This window comes from Cyprinus carpio, chromosome B22, assembly GCF_018340385.1.
Source record: "Cyprinus carpio isolate SPL01 chromosome B22, ASM1834038v1, whole genome shotgun sequence".
In the NCBI taxonomy this organism is placed as follows: Eukaryota; Metazoa; Chordata; class Actinopteri; order Cypriniformes; family Cyprinidae; genus Cyprinus; species Cyprinus carpio.
The window spans coordinates 30,688,238-30,707,351 of NC_056618.1; the positions used below are offsets into that span (position 1 = coordinate 30,688,238).

The window sequence follows — 19,114 nt, forward strand, 5'->3', positions numbered from 1 at the left end:
TGTAAATATATCAGTGTTGTATAGATAGAAAATCCTCTTATTACTGTGGTGTATACTTTAAAATTATATCAAACAAGCATTGCATGTACCTCTGACAAAAAGCTGTATTTTCCTTTTCTCATCTGACTTTTCTAAGAAACAAGTGTAGATTCCTGCATGAGACAACTCCAGATCTTTCAGCTCAATTGAGTAATTTCCCTCAGGATACTTTGAAGGAAAACTTTTTGTTCGATTCCTGAATATTTCATCCTGGCTTTCTGGTGAGGGCTTGCCACTTATAATACTTAACACTTTCCTGCTTACATTGTGCCGCCAATAAACATCGGTACTTTGCTGTTTATATATGCACGGCAAGGTGACGGATTCTCCAACAACACGATTAAATTCATTTGCAGAGTCCTGCAAAGACACTGGGGAAAAGAGTAACAGCTTAAATACAGGAAGCGAACAGCAACAAAACAAAAACTGAACCAGACATAAAATACATCAACAGATACATATTTCTAAGGTCTGTGAATACTAACCTTTGCCTGTCAGATGTAGAAGTAAATAAATGACCCCGTATCTGCACAAAATGAGCATAAGCAAAGTTAATACTGCTATTTGATAAACACAGGCTACTTGCAACAACTATGCTTCTCGTCTAAATCCATGAAATAAGAATATTAATAAAGACAACATTTATTTTGTAAATTTGCCCACCTTCAAAGAAATGAAGTGTCTGTCATTTTATTTTAACGGATAGAGACAGATTATCAACCAAAACAAATCCAGAAAAGACACATTATGAATGAAAGATGCATTTTTGAATGAATGATGGATTTATATAGCACTTTATTGTGTACTGCTGTACACCCTAAGCCCTTTGCAATCATGTGGGGGCATCTCTCCTCAAACACCACCAGTGTGCAGCATCCACCTAAATGGTGCGACGGCAGCCACAGGACAACGGCACCAGTGTGCTCACCACACACCAGCTACAGGTGGAGAGGAGAGAGAGTCATAGAACCAATCAAGTGCATGGGGATTATTAGTAGGCCATGATAGATGTCGGCGGCACCTACCTACGACATTGGAGGATGTTCAAACCATGTCACTCAAAAGGTTTTTCATTAAAATTGCATTAATCATTTGGGACCAATTTTTGTACATACTGACTTCACTAGGTTTAAAGATTATGTGCTGTGCAATTCTCAGGTTTCTGTACAGAATTCAAAGAGTCAGTAACAGTAAGATATCTGGAACAATTCCCAATTAATCTCTCTCGGTGTGACATGAATAAAAATATATATATATATTGATAGATCTCCCCCTTAATTACTACCCCACTAATCACTGATGTTTTCTCCCACTGATTACATAATATGCATTTAAATGTTTCCAATTAAAACATATTATACTATTTCATAAATTTCACATATTGTTTACTTTTGCCTTTTTAATTTAAAATAGTAGGCCTACAGCCAGTTATTCATTAGAATATTTCTAGTCCAGTGACTCGCTTGTACTGATGTGAAACATTTGGAAAAATTACAGACTAATGTAGGTCATGAATAAATGATTTGGTGAGATTGGAAATTGGGGGAAAATAAATAAATAAATAAATAAATGCCTTGTTACTTAAATGGGTTTGCCTTGAAATGTAACTTTGTGTACCTTTCAAAAAAATTTTTTAAACTGGTCCATCCTTGCTCTCTTCAGAATGGACAGGGGACAGTACACTAATACTCAAATAATGCACAATGCACTCCATGTAATAATACTGTAGCCTGTGGCTTGCAGTCTGCACATACATTGTATCATTTGGGTAGAGAGAGTACAGTTGGAACAAATTTTACTTTTAGATTACAACACATAAACTATTCATTAAAAGTTTTTTTCAAGTGGTATTTCTTTTATTTGCCTACTAAATTAATTCATAAATAGTTTTTTGTTGTTGTTGTTCTATTTGTACCCATGTAAGGTACAGTTGAAACACTTATTTAATGTTCTGAAGTTACCTAACTGGCTAATTTCAATGTTAAAATGCCTTAAAAGTTATCATTATACAAAATAAATTTGATTTCAGCTCTTTATTTTATCCCTGTTCTTCATTACTGATATTTTGCAATTCAATAGCAATTTTTTTTTTCAATAGCAGGACATCTGAAGGCCATTTCACACTGCACCAGCACTATATATATATATATTTTTTTTTTTTTTTTTTTTTTTTTTTTGCAGAAAAGGTGCTTATATTTGTGTTTTTTTTTTTTTGAGCGTGCGAGACTACAATTAATCTTTCTTGAATATGAACTAATATTGATAGGTTATTATTGTACTGTAAATTAATTATAAATTATTAGTTCATCTCTCGAGTCTTCAGGTCTGAGTCATTCATGATGTGAAATTGTGACAGCCACGGTAGATACAGAAATTATTTCATAATTCCCAAGCCTCCTTACAAACAAGTTAGTTTATTTTACTATTACAGTTATGCGATGAGTTTCTGGTCCTAAATTGTAGCTTTATTTCTTACAATTAATAAATTTGTGAATTTCTGTCATGATGGTTTTTTTCCATAACATTGAATGTGGTAATGAAGAGTAGGCTAATGCTTTAAACTTTATCTGTGTAATGAGGAAAATCACTTTGATAATTCCTAAATATAGCCTAATACAATATTACATGATACTGATCCGGGAAGTGGTCATGTGACAAAAGAACAAAAGACTCAGACCCGAAGACTCGGGAGGCAGGGACGTGTCTACAGCATTTTAAATGGGGGGCAAGATTGGGGCACTGCATCAAAAGAGGGTGGCCTCAAGTGACCAAAATGAGCATGATGAGGGGAAAGAAAGAACACATTGTAGAATCCATAGTTCACAATTAAGAAGTGATAGCCTGAAATTGTTATGGGAGCTACATGATCTAACCCTAAATTTAATTTTATAACCTTATGTATAGGTTGATTATATTGATTAATTTAGATGTCACCCCACAAGAAACTGTACACACACATTCAATAAAAAAAAAAAATATAGAAATTCATTTTCATCATGACTAGACATGCTGGTTTTGCCTCAAAGCTGCAACACACCACATATTTATAACACTAAAAGTTGAGAATTACAACACAGAATGAATAGGCCTAGTTAAAAATGAAAACCAAATGAAAGCTAAGTTGTTCAATTAATTACACGCACACACACACACACAAATGCAGCATCCTCATACTGTGCAGAATTATTTATATGCATTAAGCACACATCAGCTGGGGGGTGAACTAACTCCAGATGGACCAAAAACTTTAAACATAGCAAAGAGGACAACAATTGCTGTCAATGCTATTCTTTATTAGTTTTTTCCACAACAACTACATCAGCTTATCTTGTCATTAAAGTAGTGCATATTCATATGTTTAGCAGTCTGATCGGCACTCACTGGTAAATGATCGATTTCAAAACTTTTGCGAATTAGTTGTGAGCTTGATGGTTGGTGATTGGTTTCAAAAATTTTGCGGGTGGAGTGAACGGAAGGATAAAAGGAGGAGTGACGATAATGAAGGATGAGAGAGGACCAGGCCTGGACTATTTATGTTGTTTTTTCATTATGAGAGGGGCTGTCGCTTTTACTTTTGTTTTGTGTTTATTTGTTTATTAAATTATGTTTAAAATTTTGCCAGTTCCCGCCTCCTCCTTTCCGTGAATATGAACTTTGTTACATTGGTGCCGAAACCCGAGCGGAAGGTAGGACAGGCTGTCAGAGATCCCTTGCCGCTGTGGTGAATCCATGGTGCCATCAGGCACGGTGGAGCAGTCTGCCGCAATGGACGCTCGAGGCGGTGGGCTGGAGTGAGTTGCCGGGGGGTAAGGATGAACTCGCTGCCAGCCGCCTGGGTTGTGGAGGGACGGCTGCTGTCTGTGAGGGAGCAAAGGAGTCACCTCCATTTCACCTGAGGCCGGAGCCTGCTGCCGTCTGGCATGATGGGGTGGAGTGGAGAATGAGGGACTCCTGCCGGCTACCCCGAACCAGGAGGAGCCATCGCCGTCCACTGGGTGGCAGAGTAGTGTCAAGCCAGGCATCACGGAAGAGGTCGGCCAGCTGGTGGAGGGCCGAGTGGCAGTGAGTCTGGGAACCGGACCAAGATTTTATATATTTTTTTCTCTCTTCCCTGTCTCGTCTCTGATTCTCCTCAGCCTTATGTCTCCTTTTCTCTGACCTTGCTGGATCGATGGAAAATGAGGTGGACCGGAGGGCTATCTGCCATGCTCCTGGGTCGAGGAGGGGTGGCTGTCATCCGAGAGGGAGCAGAGGAGTTGGCGCCGTCTTCCAAAATGCCGGAGCCTGCTGCTGTCCACCATAATTATAAATAAATAATTATAAATATTTTTTTTTTCTTTTCCTCTCTCCCCTTTTTCATCTCTGTCTTTCCTCATCCTTTTGTCTTCTTTTCTCTCGCCTCGTCTGTCCTTACTCCCAGGTACGACACGGCCGGCATGATTGGCTCCTCCCAGAGAGGGTGGAGGGGGGAGTAGAGCGCATTCTCGGGAGTACCCCCCCACCTGCTAGGGTCGATGGGGGTATATTATGAGTGGGGCGGGGTCAAAAGCTGTGGGAACGAGAGGACCAGGCCTGGATTTTATGATGTTCTTATATTATGTTTAATGCGGCAGTCGTCCACGAGGGGCTGCCGCTTTTACTTTAATTTTCTTTTTGTTTATTAAAATTATGTTTAAATGTTCGCCTGTTCCCACCTCCTTCTTCCCGATATACAAACTTTGTTACAGTCAGCAAAGCTGAGTATCTAGTGTGGTGAATGGATGCTTCTCAAATTGAAGGCTGCATCCTACCAAGGCTGTGTTCTTCCTAGTTCAGTCCTTTAGAGGCATGTAGGCTAGAGTCCTCCTCGGCTTTAAACGCTAGACTGGTATAACAGTCTAATAAGTGTGCATAGCTTAAATTATTGGCAGTTTAGTGTGAGTAATGTGAGTCCTGCCCGAAAACATTATTTTTGCCTTATATTTCATTATAAATTCACACAAGCTCAGTACTGACTTATTACTCGTCAGTTTATTTGTGTGAATTAGAATGTGCACAAAGGATTGTGGTTGATTGCAGGTCACAAAGGATACATCCCATGCATCCAAGGATCCTTCTCACTGAGATGGCCTTTAGTGACATTTGATGACGTGGCAGCCAAGACATGCAGCCTTCGTAGGATGTGGCCTTCTGTTTGAGAAGCACCAAGTTTATATGGTTGTCAACCAATGGGATGCTAAATTTTATTCTTTCTGATAACAAAGCACTTGAATGTGACAAGCTCGTAATTACAACTCCATAAGTGGGAAATTCCCCATAGCACGTTATCAAACTAGGGATATAACGATTCACTCAAATCACAATTCGAATCGATTCACGATTTTGATTTCACGATTCGATTTTCTCATAATTTTCTTTTTTCTTTTTTTAAAAATGACATTGAAGACATTATTTAGTAAATGAAAAGGTGTCCTTTTATTGGGCTATTGCTGAACATTTCTTTGTGAAATTAAAATATAACAAAACTAAATTGAAATTTTAAAACAAATTGCAAGATGGCGCCTAGTGGTGTGTTGGCTGGTCTTCTTGCTCCAGTTGTTTTACTAGTTTTTTTTTTTTTTTTTTTTTTTTTGTTTTGTGTGCTCCCCTTAACTGAGCCAGTCTCTCTGGACTTATGATCGCCAAACACTACTTCATATCCAAACAGCTGTATCGAGTCTCCATGATGCTGGTCAATGCCACTTCTCCCCCTGGCTTGTAAGACCGCTACCGGCAAAAAAACATAGATCGGCGGTGAATACCAGTGGAAGAAAGAAACATCAAAGGAAACGTGGATGTAGAGCGGGTGTGTCAGCTAAAACAAGGAGATCCAGGATCGCTTTGGCCTCGAGGGTGGGTGATTTACGACTCCCTTGTCTTTGTATGGTTTGTCCAGAGTTGCCTAATGCAACTACGCTTCCTACGCTTCTTCTGCCAGAATTGGTCGACCACAAGAGAGGCTTGAACCTGCACAACTTTCGTTACTTGAGGAAGGATGACGATCGCGGAGTCACAAGTGTGCCGATCAGGAACGATTTGGTAAGGATGGCGCTAGTAAACGCCTGATCCCTTACAAACAAGGCATTTATCCTAAACAACTTTTATACATCAAATGATTTGGCCTTTTCATTTTTTGTGGAAACATGGATGAACGCTAAGGATTCCACTCCTATTGTGGAAGTAACTCTGGCTATGTACAGTATAGCATATAGTAGACTTATTTCTTTGCATGTGTGATATGGCTGCGAACTGAAGCTAAGCAGGGTTCAGCCTGGTCAGTACCTGGATGGGAGACCTCTTGGGAAAACTAGGTTGCTGCTGGAAGAGGTGTTAATAAGGCCACCAGGGGGTGCTCACCCTGTGGTCTGTGTGGGTCCTAATGCCCCAGTGTAGTGGTGGGGACATTATACTGACAAAAAGCACCGTCTTTCGGATGAGGCGTTAAACTGAGGTCCTGACTCTCTGTGGTCATTAAAAATCCCAGGATGTCCTTAGAAAAAGAGTAGGGGTGTAACCCCGGCATCCTGGCCAAATTCGCCCATTGGCCTCTGACCATCATGGCCTCCCAACCATCCCCATACACTGATTGGCTTCATCACTCGGTCTCCTCTCCACCAATAAGCTGGTGTTTGGTGGGTGTTCTGGTGCGATATGGCTGCCATCGCATCATCCAGGAGGATGCTGCACACTGGTGGTGGTTGAGGAGATTACCCCCTTCTATGTAAAGCGCTTTGAGTGCCAAAAGCGCTATATAAATGTAAGGAATGAATTATTATGTGTGATTTTTTTTTAGCTCACCCAGAGGCTCTGGTCAGGGTGGTGGCCTCGCCACTGTTTTTAATACATTTTTTAAATGTTGATTATTGCCATCTACGACCTATCAGAGTTTTGGATCACAAGTAATGATGTTGGACTTAAAAAAAAAAAAAAACACTGCTTTGTGTAAATGTGTATCATAAACCTAAATACCACAAAGACTTTATTAGGGAATTTTCCAATTTCCTTTCTTATATTGTCCCTTTGTCTGATTTGATACTAATTGTTGGAGATTTTAATATCCATGTTTGTTTTTAATATCCCTGGAAAACCTATAGTTAGAGTTTTTAGAAATACTGGACTCGTTTAATTTGACTCAGTCGGTGAAGTGAAGTACTCATGAACATGGCCACTCTCTTGATCTTGTTTTGACATTAGGAGTGTCTGTTTGTGATCTTGATGTCATGATTAATAGTTTTTCAGATCATTGCCCAGTACTACTTAACGTAGATCTTCCAAGTATATGACAAGCTTTTTCATTGTCTGTTACATATTCTCGTATTACTTCTCCTTCTACGACATCAGAATTTTTGAATGCCTATATTGCCGCACCTTCAGTCCCTTGTATTGAGTCTGCACCACCCTCTGCGGGTCCAGTAGAATTAATTTCAACATTCAACTCTGTCTGCTCTAACATCATGGATTTTATTGCTCCATATTAGACAAAGGAAAAAAGAGTCAATGAACAGACTAGAGCCCTAAGACAGGAATGTAGAGGAGCAGAAAGAAAGTGGAACAAAGACATACTGCATATTTCCCTACAAATGCTGAGGAATAGTCTGATAAAATATCAAAAAGCTGTAAAGTACTAAAAAGCAAGTTATTTTGCCAATATCATTGCTAAAAATTCTCCACGTGAATTATTCAGTTATTAATAGACATCTTTGCCCTAGTACGAAATTAACCCTGACTCGCTTGTAAACAAAAATTTTTGTCGAAAAAATTAATGGGATCAGAGCTAGCCAGCATTCTTACCTCTGCCATTAATTTAGGTGAAACAGATGCAACAGAACTTTGTTTTAATCAGTCTGAAACAGTGTCACATTCTGAAGTTCATGAAATTATTTTTCATTTAAAGCGTTCATTTTGCCCCAGTGACACAATTTCATTGCGCATTCTTAAGTTTGGCTTTGATATTGTTAGTCCGAATATTTTATTGATTATTAATAGTAGTCTCTATAATGGGATTGTACCACTTTGTCTTAAGCAAGCTATTATTGACCCCATTTTAAAGAAAGGTAATCTGGACGGTTATGACCTGTCAAATTACCGTGCAATATCAAAACATTCTATCCTATCTAAAATATTGGAAAAAGTTGTCTTGAGACAACTAAGTACTTTTCTAACTAAGAATAATATCTTAGATATATTCCAGTCTGGCTTCAGGTGTAGACATAGTACTGAGTCAGCACTCTTATGGGTAGTGAATGATCTCTTACTCATAAGCAATGCAGGGAATCATGCTGCTTTAATTCTATTGGATCTTTCTGCAGCTTTTGACACCATTGATCATTCAATTCTCTTGAACCCGCTAAAGCACTTTGTCGGAATCCAAGGAACAGTTTATACATGGTTTGCATCTTATTTAAAGCAAAGATCTTTTACAGTAAAGGTTGGTAATTGTTTTTCATATTCTGCACATCTTACCAGTGGGGTACCTCAAGGGTCCATATTGGGCCCTGTTTTGTTCTTATTATATATTCTTCCATTGGGAAAGATAAAAAAAAAAAAGAAAGGTATTTCTTATCACCTATACGCAGACGACACAAAGATCTATTTGCCTTTAAGACCTAATTGTAATGATTCCTGTGTAACACTTCGTAGGTGTCTGGATGATGTGAAAGATTGGTTGGCTGGTAATCTTGTTCAGTTGAATGAACGCTAAACAGAAATTATGCTTCTTGGTCACACCGTTTTTAACAAGGTTGAAAGTGACGTACTAGGCCCTTGGGCTTGTTAGCTACAGGATAGAGGAAAGAATTTGGGAGTCATTTTTGATTCCTCGTTAAAATTTGATAATCAAATAAATACTGTTATATATAGAAGTTCAGAATTTTTATTTATTTATTTGTTTATTTATTTTAATGGGCAATAGCGAAATTAAAATCATTCCTTTCAACAAGTGACTTAGAAAAAGTTGTCCATTCTTTCATCTTTTCCCGTTTAGATCATTGTAATGCTATTTATTCCAGGACCTGTCAGACTCATATTGCACATCTCCAGCTAGTACAAAATACCACTGCTAGAATGCTGATGAAAGCTAAGAAGTCTGATCATGTTACCCCACTGTTATTCTCATTAGGCTGTTCATTAGGTTAAGTTCCTTCAAGTGCCGCTTAAAGTCATACCTGTTTTCTTTGGCATTTTAACTTTTTACTGGGTTTATATATCATTCATGTTGTTGTTGTCTTGTTTTAATTATGTCCTTCTTCTTTTTACATTATCTTAACTATTTGTGATGTACAGCACTTGGTAGCTACTATGTAGCCTGAAAAGTGCTCTATAAAACAAACAAACAAACAAACAAATAAATAAGTTAATCAAATAAAATAAATCTTATAAACAAACTAAGGCTTTGTCTGTGTTTCTTTAATTTAAAATGATTAAAAATTGTAATCATGATCCAAACAAAGATGCAGCATACATGCAGAATGCGCGGTTTTTAATCTAAATTAGACTCTATAATTTCAAAATATGAAGCAAAAACAGGTAAAACAGCAAAAAATGGACCGGAGTGGGAGCGGAGCACGGAGTGGAGCAGTGTGATTTTTTGAGAGTTGTGGTTTTGTTTGGAGCGAGGAGCAGATTTCACCACTAACGCTCCATCACGAGTAGAATTCATGACATGAGTGGGTAGTTATAGTTCTCAAAGAATTTGTTTGTTCCTTATATTGAATATTTTCAGCTGAAGGCATGATTTAAACAAGTACTACAAAACTTATTCACACCCAGTCGCTCTCTCAAAAATGCATTCAAACAAATGTAATCTTACAGTGTTACTTCATCTGTATCCAATTTCAAATGAGCAGAAATTTGTAAGAAATGCAGTGATCCTTAGGTAAAATAACTTATGAAAACGTACTTACGTTATTTTCATCACAAACAAAATTTGCGCCACAAAAAGCAGCAATTATACCTTTTAATGCTGACAACCATGTTATTAGCTTGTCATGTGGTAGGAAAAAAGTTTGAACACTAGTGTTCTAATAAGCCACTTTGAAACTCTGCTGTTATTTTATTTTTTAATATACGTTATGAACAGAACTGTGATATTTCAAACATACAGAAATACTTAAGCTGCAGAGCAGTGTTTCTGCGAGGACTGGAGCAGGAGTGGGAAATGGTGAACCCGGAGCGGAGTGATTATTAAATGCTAGGAGTGCGGAGGGGAAATTGTTGACACTCCACTCACATACTCTGGCGGACGCCACCACACAAATGTGACTTTTTGTTAATGACTGTCCTCCTACAGGATTTAAACAGTTCACTACCAGTTACAAAAGACACTGGAACAGTCTGTCACAGCCAATTCTAGTTGCATTTTGAAATAATTAATTTCTTAAATAATTTTTTGACTATGTTCTGGCCCGTCATCTAGTGGCAAATTTTTTTTTGGACCCAATGCCAAAATTACTTGCCGGCCCCTGATGTAGGGATTTCTGGGTTACCACTGTAAACAAAGCAGAGCTGCGCTTATTAACTCTACTTTAATATGCATCTTTCAGAGGCAAGATGAAAAGAAAATACGACCTAAACTCTTTCAAAGACAGTCAGTTCCCCTCAGAGATACATTCATATAAACTCCTACTCCAGTTGTATCATGATTTGTTAAGCATCTCAACCGATTTGAATAGTCACATATTTGAATCGATTTTAAATCGGCTCGTTATCGTTACATCCCTATATCAAACTGCATGATCAATGTTGCTTTGAGCACTGAAATTATATTATAATTGTTAGTTTTTACCAGATAAAGTTAGAAATGTACTTAAAATAAGCCAATTGCAAGACATCAGGTGAGGGGTGGGGGGCACCTGGCATGGCCCATCAGATTTCACTAGGGCCGGTGACACCTTACACCATGTAGCTCTGGCCCTGTTGGCAAGTGAACTAATAATTCCTATTTCTGGTACAGATTACATAACCTCAGCTTATGGGGAAGTGATGTGGCAAAACAACAAATGATTTGGACCAGAAGACTGGGGAGATGAGGTGAACTAACAGACTGCATAGCCTGTGGCCCATTGCATGAAGCTAGCTGAACAAACTCAGAGTTTCAGAGTAGGTTTAGAGTTGACAAAACCAAACATATCCAACCTGGTTTAGGATCAGCGGGCTCATAAAGCTCGATACAGGCCTAAACGTTCTCTGTTAACTCAAGAGTTTGAACCAGAGTTTGTGATTAACCTGGAAGTGTGACACGTGCATCAAACAACCAATCACACGGAACGTGGAGAGCATCAGCAAAGCATCATTTGGATGCACTTCTCGCGAGAGTCTGCACAATTCACTTTTCTGTTGAAGATTAAGAGATGTTGTTTAAACCTAGATTTAAATGCATTTACAAGGCAGGAATAAACTTGTGCTGCAGCAAAAAATTTGAGAAGGCTGCAGAAGGAAAATATATGACTATGCAAAGGAATCAACTGAATTTAATTATTTGCATATAGTTTCACAAAGAGCTCAAAAGGAAAACATGTAAGTTTAGTCATTTTAAAAGTTAGATATATTAAGGCTTATCTATATGTATATTTAATTTAAATGCAAAGCTTAAAATTAATTCCCCACTTCATATAATAATTGTATGAATATATTATATGAATTATAAACAATTATAATTAATATTATATAAATATAATAAATAAGTAGCAGCAAAAGTCAGGAAATTTTGTCTCTAAAATTCTTTGACTGTATGGAATTATATTTGCTTCAAAAAAAATGAACTAACTTTATAAAACTGAACGTAACTTTTTCAGAAACTATAAAAAATATGCAATTACAAAAGAAGAAAGCACAATGAAAATGAAAAAAATGAACTCAGTCGCATAAATTTAACAGGCTCTTCAAATATGCTTCATTCTTTGTTGATGTTTTTCAAAGATTCGTTTTCGCCAATCGTGGATTCTGAATGCATTGCCAGATTTCGCTTACATTTTGCAGTTTTTCGTTTGGTGTTTTGAAACAAACCTCTCGTGGGGGCGGGCTTAACAGTGATCTACTCTGATTGGATAGTGAGCTTTTGATGGACAGGTGCTCTCTGACCTGGAAGTACAGACGTCACTCAGTAGCGCGCATATTGGAAAGCTCTCGAGGTGAAAACACAATCAGGATTTATGCAGAAAAGGCACATTACTAATAATATACGGTTAGTTCTAGATGCGTTACATTATTCAGATTTAATAGACAGTGATGGTTTTATTTTCTTTTTAGATTATTACAAAGCTTTCGACACATTGGAACATGAATTTTTATTTAGGTCTGTTCTGGCCACGCGAGACTCAAATCACATTTGCAGGATGGTCCAAATGCTTTACATAAACGGAAACAGCTCTATCAAATTAATAGGGATGCACGATAATATCGGCACAACATCGGTATCGGTCGATAAAAGCTTAAAATGACCATCATCGGCATCGGCCGATATGAATATTTCTGCCGATGAGCCAAACCGATAGGGGGGCGTGTTTCATGTGCGCGCGCGACGACCATGAACGTAGCTTGAGCGCCAAAAACTTAAACTTACAACATGTCAGCTGTGTGGAGGCATTTCGAGATCTGTCAAACAGATAACAAAGTTGCTATCTGCAATCTTTGTAAAGCACAAGTGATGCGAGGAGGCGTAAAACAACAGTCTTTCAACACTACAAATATGATTACACATCTTAAGAGCCGTCATCCTGAGCAGCACCAAGACTTTTAAAAAGTAAGACGGAAAAAATATGCCGGCAAAAACCCATCAGCAGCCTCTACTTCAGTCCTTTTGACAAAGCTAGAAAATACAGCAGCGACCACCCAAAGGTAAAAGATCTTAACGACAAAATAATTGAATTTATTGCTCTTGATAACCAGCCGTTTAGCGTGGTGGAAGATGTTGGCTTCAGGAGGCTAATGATGCACCTAGAGCCGCGGTATGCTATGCCTAGCCGGCGCTATTTTTCTGACGTGGCCTTACCTGAACTCCAGAGGTGTTGTCGCCAGTCAAATTGAAAAGCTCCTTGCCGGCGCGTGTCACATTAGCTTCACCACGGACATTTGGACATCAAGCGTGAGTCCTGTAAGCATGTTGAGCCTCACTGCCCAGTGGATAGATGAAGATTTCACCCTTAAAAAAGCTGTCCTACACTCACAGGAATGCTCCGGTTCTCACACAGCAGCTGCAATTGCGTTCGCATTTGAAAGTATGTTGGGAAATGGAAAATAGAAAGAGAACGAGTGCATGTCGTGCTACATGACAATGCCCGTAACATGGCTAAAGCTATGATGGAGTTTGGTGTGACAAGTCTACCATGCATGGCACACTCACTGCAACTGGCGGTGAATGACGGTGTCCTGTCTCAGCGCAGCGTGGCGGATGTTGTGGCCGTGGGAAGGAGAATAATTGGACATTTCAAACACTCCCAGCTGGCATACAGTCGACTGGCGGATGTACAGAAAGAGCTCGGAATGTCGGTAAAACGACTTCAACAAGATATCGCTACCAGATGGAATTCAACGTTTTATATGATTCGAAGCTTGGTCGAGCAGAAAAGGGCACTAGGTGCTTATGCCGCTGATTTCGAGCTTCCTGCAACTTTGACGGCAAATCAGTGGGGAATTATAGAAAATATGATCACACTTCTCGCCCCCTTTGAGCAGCTGACCAGAGATATAAGTTCTGCAGAGGCTTCTGCTGCTGATGTGATCCCCGCGGTTGTGGCACTGACACGACTGCTTGGCCGGCCGAGTGACACGGACAGAGGAGTGCAGACTACCAAAACTACCCTGCTGGAAGCCGTCAATCATCGCTTCAACGGTGTGCATTGTGAGGCACTTTATTCTGTTGCAACCATGCTTGATGCACGCTACAAAGACCGGTACTTTGACGAGGAAAAAAGAGGAGTGCTCGCGACCTGTTGCTCAAAGTTTTGGATGACATGAGCGGCAGTGCAGATGCCAGCACAGAGGATCCCCCAGAGAAGAGGACCCGAACAGGATCACTGCTGGATATGTATGACGAAGTTCTGGAGGAGAATGTCATGTTTGAGGAGCAAGACAAGACCGCGTCAGCGTCACAGGTAAGCGTAAAACATGCACAAATGTAGGTTATTATTTTAAAAAATATATATTTCACTTTTGAACCGAAAGCATCCTAATTAATGATGCGACTTTCGCTATTATTATTCTGCAATGTCATAACATAGATAATCGCCTATTTATTATCATAATTCCCTATGTTTACGGTAGTAATAATAAACGTGCAACTAATAAATCATTTGATTTCTGGAAAAAAACGTTAGAGCTCTGTTAATGCCTAAAGCATAAAGTAAAAAATATATATATATATCCGTAAGTAATATTTTGGTATTCTGTTACTTCATAGGTCATCTCATACCTGGCCGAACCCACAATTCCCAGGAACCACAGTCCATTGGAGTACTGGAAGTGCAACCAGGCCCGTTTTCCCTGCCCTCGCTCTTGCTGCACGCAAGTACCTGTGTGCACCTTGCACAAGCGTTGACAGTGAACGGCTTTTTAGCGTTGCCTCTGATGTGATGGATGAAAAGAGAAATCGAATGGACGGTGAAAAGGCAGAGATGCTCATTTTTCTTAAGAAAAACCTACCTCTGGTATTAAAAAAATAGCTGAACAGAAGCCTACTGGTCAGCCGAAGTTGTCACCCTAGTTAGTTGGACTGAAAAGGTTTGCACCACTCAAGTTCAAGTAAAGGATAAGATGTCCTTGTATTTTTATTTTATTTTTTGTGGCTCACAAGATAATATGTGGAGCTTGGTTTTAAGTTTGATTATACTTTAAAGTGGGTCCTCAGGACTGAAGTGGAGGTCTGGACTACAGCTGCTTGTTTTGTGCACTTGAAGTGTTTTCTGTAAGTTTCAGTACAATGTCATGTTAACCACTATGTTGGGGGAGCATTTGGTAAACCTGTTCCAGTAGGAAAAGATGTAAAAAAAATATTTGAAAATGTATTTGTATTTATTTTAATCTTAAGGACTGAAGTTTCAAAGTCTAAACTTAAAAATAAAATGTTGCACTGGCATATCATTTATTCTCCAAGTGAAATAATTGACCTGTTTTTTTCAGGTGTGAATGTCTGTCTACATTTGTAAAATAATACATTTATGGTAGAATCAGTACAGAAGAGATACATGGATTTCTCTTCAGGTAAAATTAAAGTTTTAATATATCAGGCGAAAAATTCGTATATATATCGGTATCGGTATCGGCATCGGCCAAAATTATTTTGAAAATATCGGCATATCGAATATCGGCCAAAATCCAATATACTTCACCTAGATTCTTTTTAAAACGAGGACTTCGGCAAGGATGTCCAGTTTCCCCTTACCTGTTTCTAATTGCAACACATTTCCTAAGCACACATATAAACAATAGTCAATTAAAGGGTATCACAGTTGGTAACACTAAAATAAAAATTAGTCAATTAGCGGATGATACAGCTTTATTCTTGAATGATTCATCACAAATTAAGTTGGCTTTTGGTATTCTTTTTTTTTTAGTTCTATTTTATTCTTTATTGTTTTTTTTATTGTGGTTGATATTATGTGATTTATGTTTATACTTTTGTATGTTTTTGTTCTCTGCATTAATAAAATAAAAATAAAAAAAAGCTTCTCGCGGTGATTTGTATGCAATACGTCGTGCTTTGTATTACAAAATATGTAAATAATATTTGACCTTCGATCGTATCAGTCTGTAAAGATGAGCTCTTGTCCTTCAAGGCAGCTTGAAGTAAGCTTGTGTTACTGAATGACAATAATAACCCGCAACGAACTGCTGCACACTGTACATGAATAAAACTTGTATTGATGTTATTGGTTACTTCAGTAACAGAAGCTTACTTCAAGCTGCCTTGAAGGACAAGCGGAGGAGGAAGATGATGCCGCTCCATGTCTCTCCTGAGAGCTCATCTTTATAGACTGAGACGATCGAAGGTGAAATATTATTTACATATTTAGTAATACAAGGCACAACGTATTGCATACAAATCACTGTAAGAGCTTTCCAATATGCGTGCCACTGAGTGACGTCTGTACTTCCAGGTCAGAAAGCACCTGTCCATCAAAAGCTCACTATCCAATCAGAGTAGATCACTGTTAAGCCCGCCCCCACGAGAGGTTTGTGTCAAAACACCAAACGAAAAACTGCAAAATGTAAGCGAAATCTGTGGCAATGCATTCAGAATCCACGATTAGTGAAAACAAATCTTTGATAAACATCAACAAAGAATGAAGCATATTTGAAGAGCCTGTTAAATTTGTGTGACTAAGTTCATTTTTTTCATTTTCATTGTTTTCTTCTTTCGTAATTGCATATTTTTGATAGTTTCTGAAAAAGTTACGTTCAGTTTTATAAAGTTACGTTCATTTTTTTTTTTGAAGCAAATATAATTCCATATGACTGTAAACTGCTTTAATTTGGAACGAAAGACACGGGGGAGTGGCTTCATTGAGCTTAATTTCCCTATTAAAAAGACAAAGCCTTTTAGGTAACAAAATATAAAAAAGAATGGTGGATATTTTTTTCTCAAAAGTGGTTTTAAACCTGAATTTCTTCTTCTGAACATAATCGCTAGTTTGAAGAACATGGAAAAGCAAACAGTTGTTGGTCCTCAGTGACTTCCAGAGTATTGTTTCCTACTATCAAATTCAATGTGTACCAAGTGTTACCCACATCCCTGATAGCACTTGTGCCGCTGAGGTCTGGATTGAAGAATGTGCTGAAAGACGGGGAGGAGCCAATCGAAGTCTGCCTCTGTTTTCATATGAAATTTAAAGGGGACCGGGGCGATCACAAATTTGTGTACAGTTTATGTAATCTCAAAATTTTAGGGGGGCTGAGTGGTCATTTTAGGGGGGCTATAGCTCCTCTAAAAATGGCCTAGCGACGCCCATGGTAATACGTCTATAGGATGTTTCCTGTCAAATGTCAAATAGACGATTAGAAGATGTCATTAAGATGTTTATGATTTATGTAAAACTGACATCTAGATGTCTATGAGATGTTTGTAAACAGCAGATGCTTTCAATGTGAAGCGATCTTTAACAGACATCTTATACGTACATGTGCTATCTGGGATTCTTCAAAACATATTTTGTGTTCAGTACACGAAAGAAATTAATACAGGACTGGGACAACATGTGAGTAAATAATGACAGAAATTAAATTTTAGGGTGAACGATCCCTTTAACATGCAATATTTTAATTACATTCTGCTGAAATGAACGACGTTACTTGAAAAAAAGATCGATTCATTTTGCTGAACGAGATTCAAAGATCCGAGTCATTGCGGCGAATCGTTAAAATTTCAAAAGATATGACATAATGCTAACTGATATCACGTGACTTCAGCATTTTGAAACAAAGAGCGATTTCGAAACCTTTGCGCATCATCATTGAACACGACCTGTAGAGAAACAAAACTGACATTTTATTTATTTATGTATTTATTTATTTTTTAAAAACGTAACGTTTCGACCATCATCAGAAAGCTAACCTATCTGTAAACCATATAAACAACAAACAAGGACATAGCTGAAATATCGCTTTAAGTTTGATAAATAAAAAGGAAAAACGAGCAGTGTGTCCTTTCTCAGTATTTCTTTACGAAGAGTAAATAAGAGGGTCAAAATAAAGTGCCTCCATTACAATTTCTATCACACATCATTTACACTTTCGTTTTAAGTTCTTCCCGATGCTGAGGCCAACACGAACATACCATCATATTCTACACGGAGCTCGCGGTTTCACCGCTGTTCATATGTAGCATGTGTTACTTGTAAACATACATGACCTACCTTACTATCATCGTGAACAATATCGGTTAATACTTCTTCTTGTTACTACTTCGTCTTCTCGTTTCTCCAAATGTTGGTCAAGGCCAGGAATGATACGCAAACACGATGCTGCTACTGAGCATGCGCACATCAGGGTAATTTTTTTTTTGTCACACTGCATAACAATAATTACTATTGTAGGGGAAGGTTTAGAGTTGGGGTAGGTGTAGACGTTAATAAAACACAATCTAATAAGTAGAAAATTAAATTCGTTTGGGAAAATAAACCTCATTATTTAAAGAAAAATATGTAATGCAATCCATATGACCAGGATGGTTTGAATGTTGTGGATTTTACGACTTTGAATAACACCTTTAAAATAAATTGTTTACATTATTTATTGTTTATTAAATATTTATTAATAATAGTTCCTCTATATGGAATATTTTCCCTAACAATTTACAACTTGGTGGTATCCGTTTTTTCTGATGTAGTTTATATGTCAACAAAATACCTCTTCAGTTATCTAATTTTCATAGGCAAGCCCTTTTGACGTGGTGTTTGGCTTTTAAACATGACTTCTCCCCTCACTCATTATCTAATTTTCACAGGCAAGCCCTTTTGACGTGGTGTTTGGCTTTTAAACATGACTTCTCCCTTTATTTATTTTTATATATATATTTTTTTTTTTATTTTTTATTTGGAATAAGTATATTACTCACTAGAAAAAATAATTTTGGTATATGTATATTTATTAACACATTAACACATCCCTTCACACTGGTGTTTTCCCCTCATCATTTTACTCCTTAAAAAACCCACCCTCAACCCATCTCTTTTAGAGAACTACAGACCAGTTTCCCTTCTTCCTTTCATTGCAAAAACACTTGAACGAGCTGTATTCAACCAAGTCTCTACCTTTCTCACACAGAACAACCTCCTTGACAGCAACCAATCTGGCTTCAGAAGTGGACATTCAACTGAGACTGCCTTGCTCTCAGTTGTTGAAGCCCTAAGACTGGCAAGAGCGGAATCCAAATCTTCAATACTTATCTTGCTTGATCTATCTGCTGCTTTTGACACGGTTAATCACCAGATCCTCCTGTCAACCCTACTGACAAAGGGCATCTCAGGAACCGCACTCCGGTGGTTTGAGTCTTACCTATCAGATAGGTCCTTCAAAGTATCTTGGAGAGGAGATGTGTCCAAGTCACAACATTTAACAACTGGGG

The 19,114-nt window shown here is 38.1% G+C and overlaps 1 protein-coding gene across 5 annotated transcripts in view; it reads right to left on the reverse strand.

The window, feature by feature from the left end:
- The window catches only part of LOC109068097 (V-set domain containing T-cell activation inhibitor 1-like), a 50,504-nt gene that overhangs the window by 6,247 nt on the left and 25,143 nt on the right, over positions 1–19,114 (reverse strand). For 4 of the 5 annotated variants that reach the window (XR_006157819.1, XR_006157817.1, XR_006157818.1 and 1 more), the window contains exons 2-3: positions 525–565; positions 90–410 (exon numbers count right to left, since the gene is read on the reverse strand). Coding sequence is in view for 2 of the 5 variants with exons in the window: in XM_042748821.1 (XP_042604755.1) it covers positions 90–410; positions 525–565 (362 nt within the window). In the remaining 3 variants the exon portion in view is untranslated. Of the gene's footprint in view, positions 1–89; positions 411–524; positions 566–17,903; positions 18,050–19,114 lie in introns of those variants that run through there. The other variant, XM_019084957.2, reaches the window with a different exon arrangement.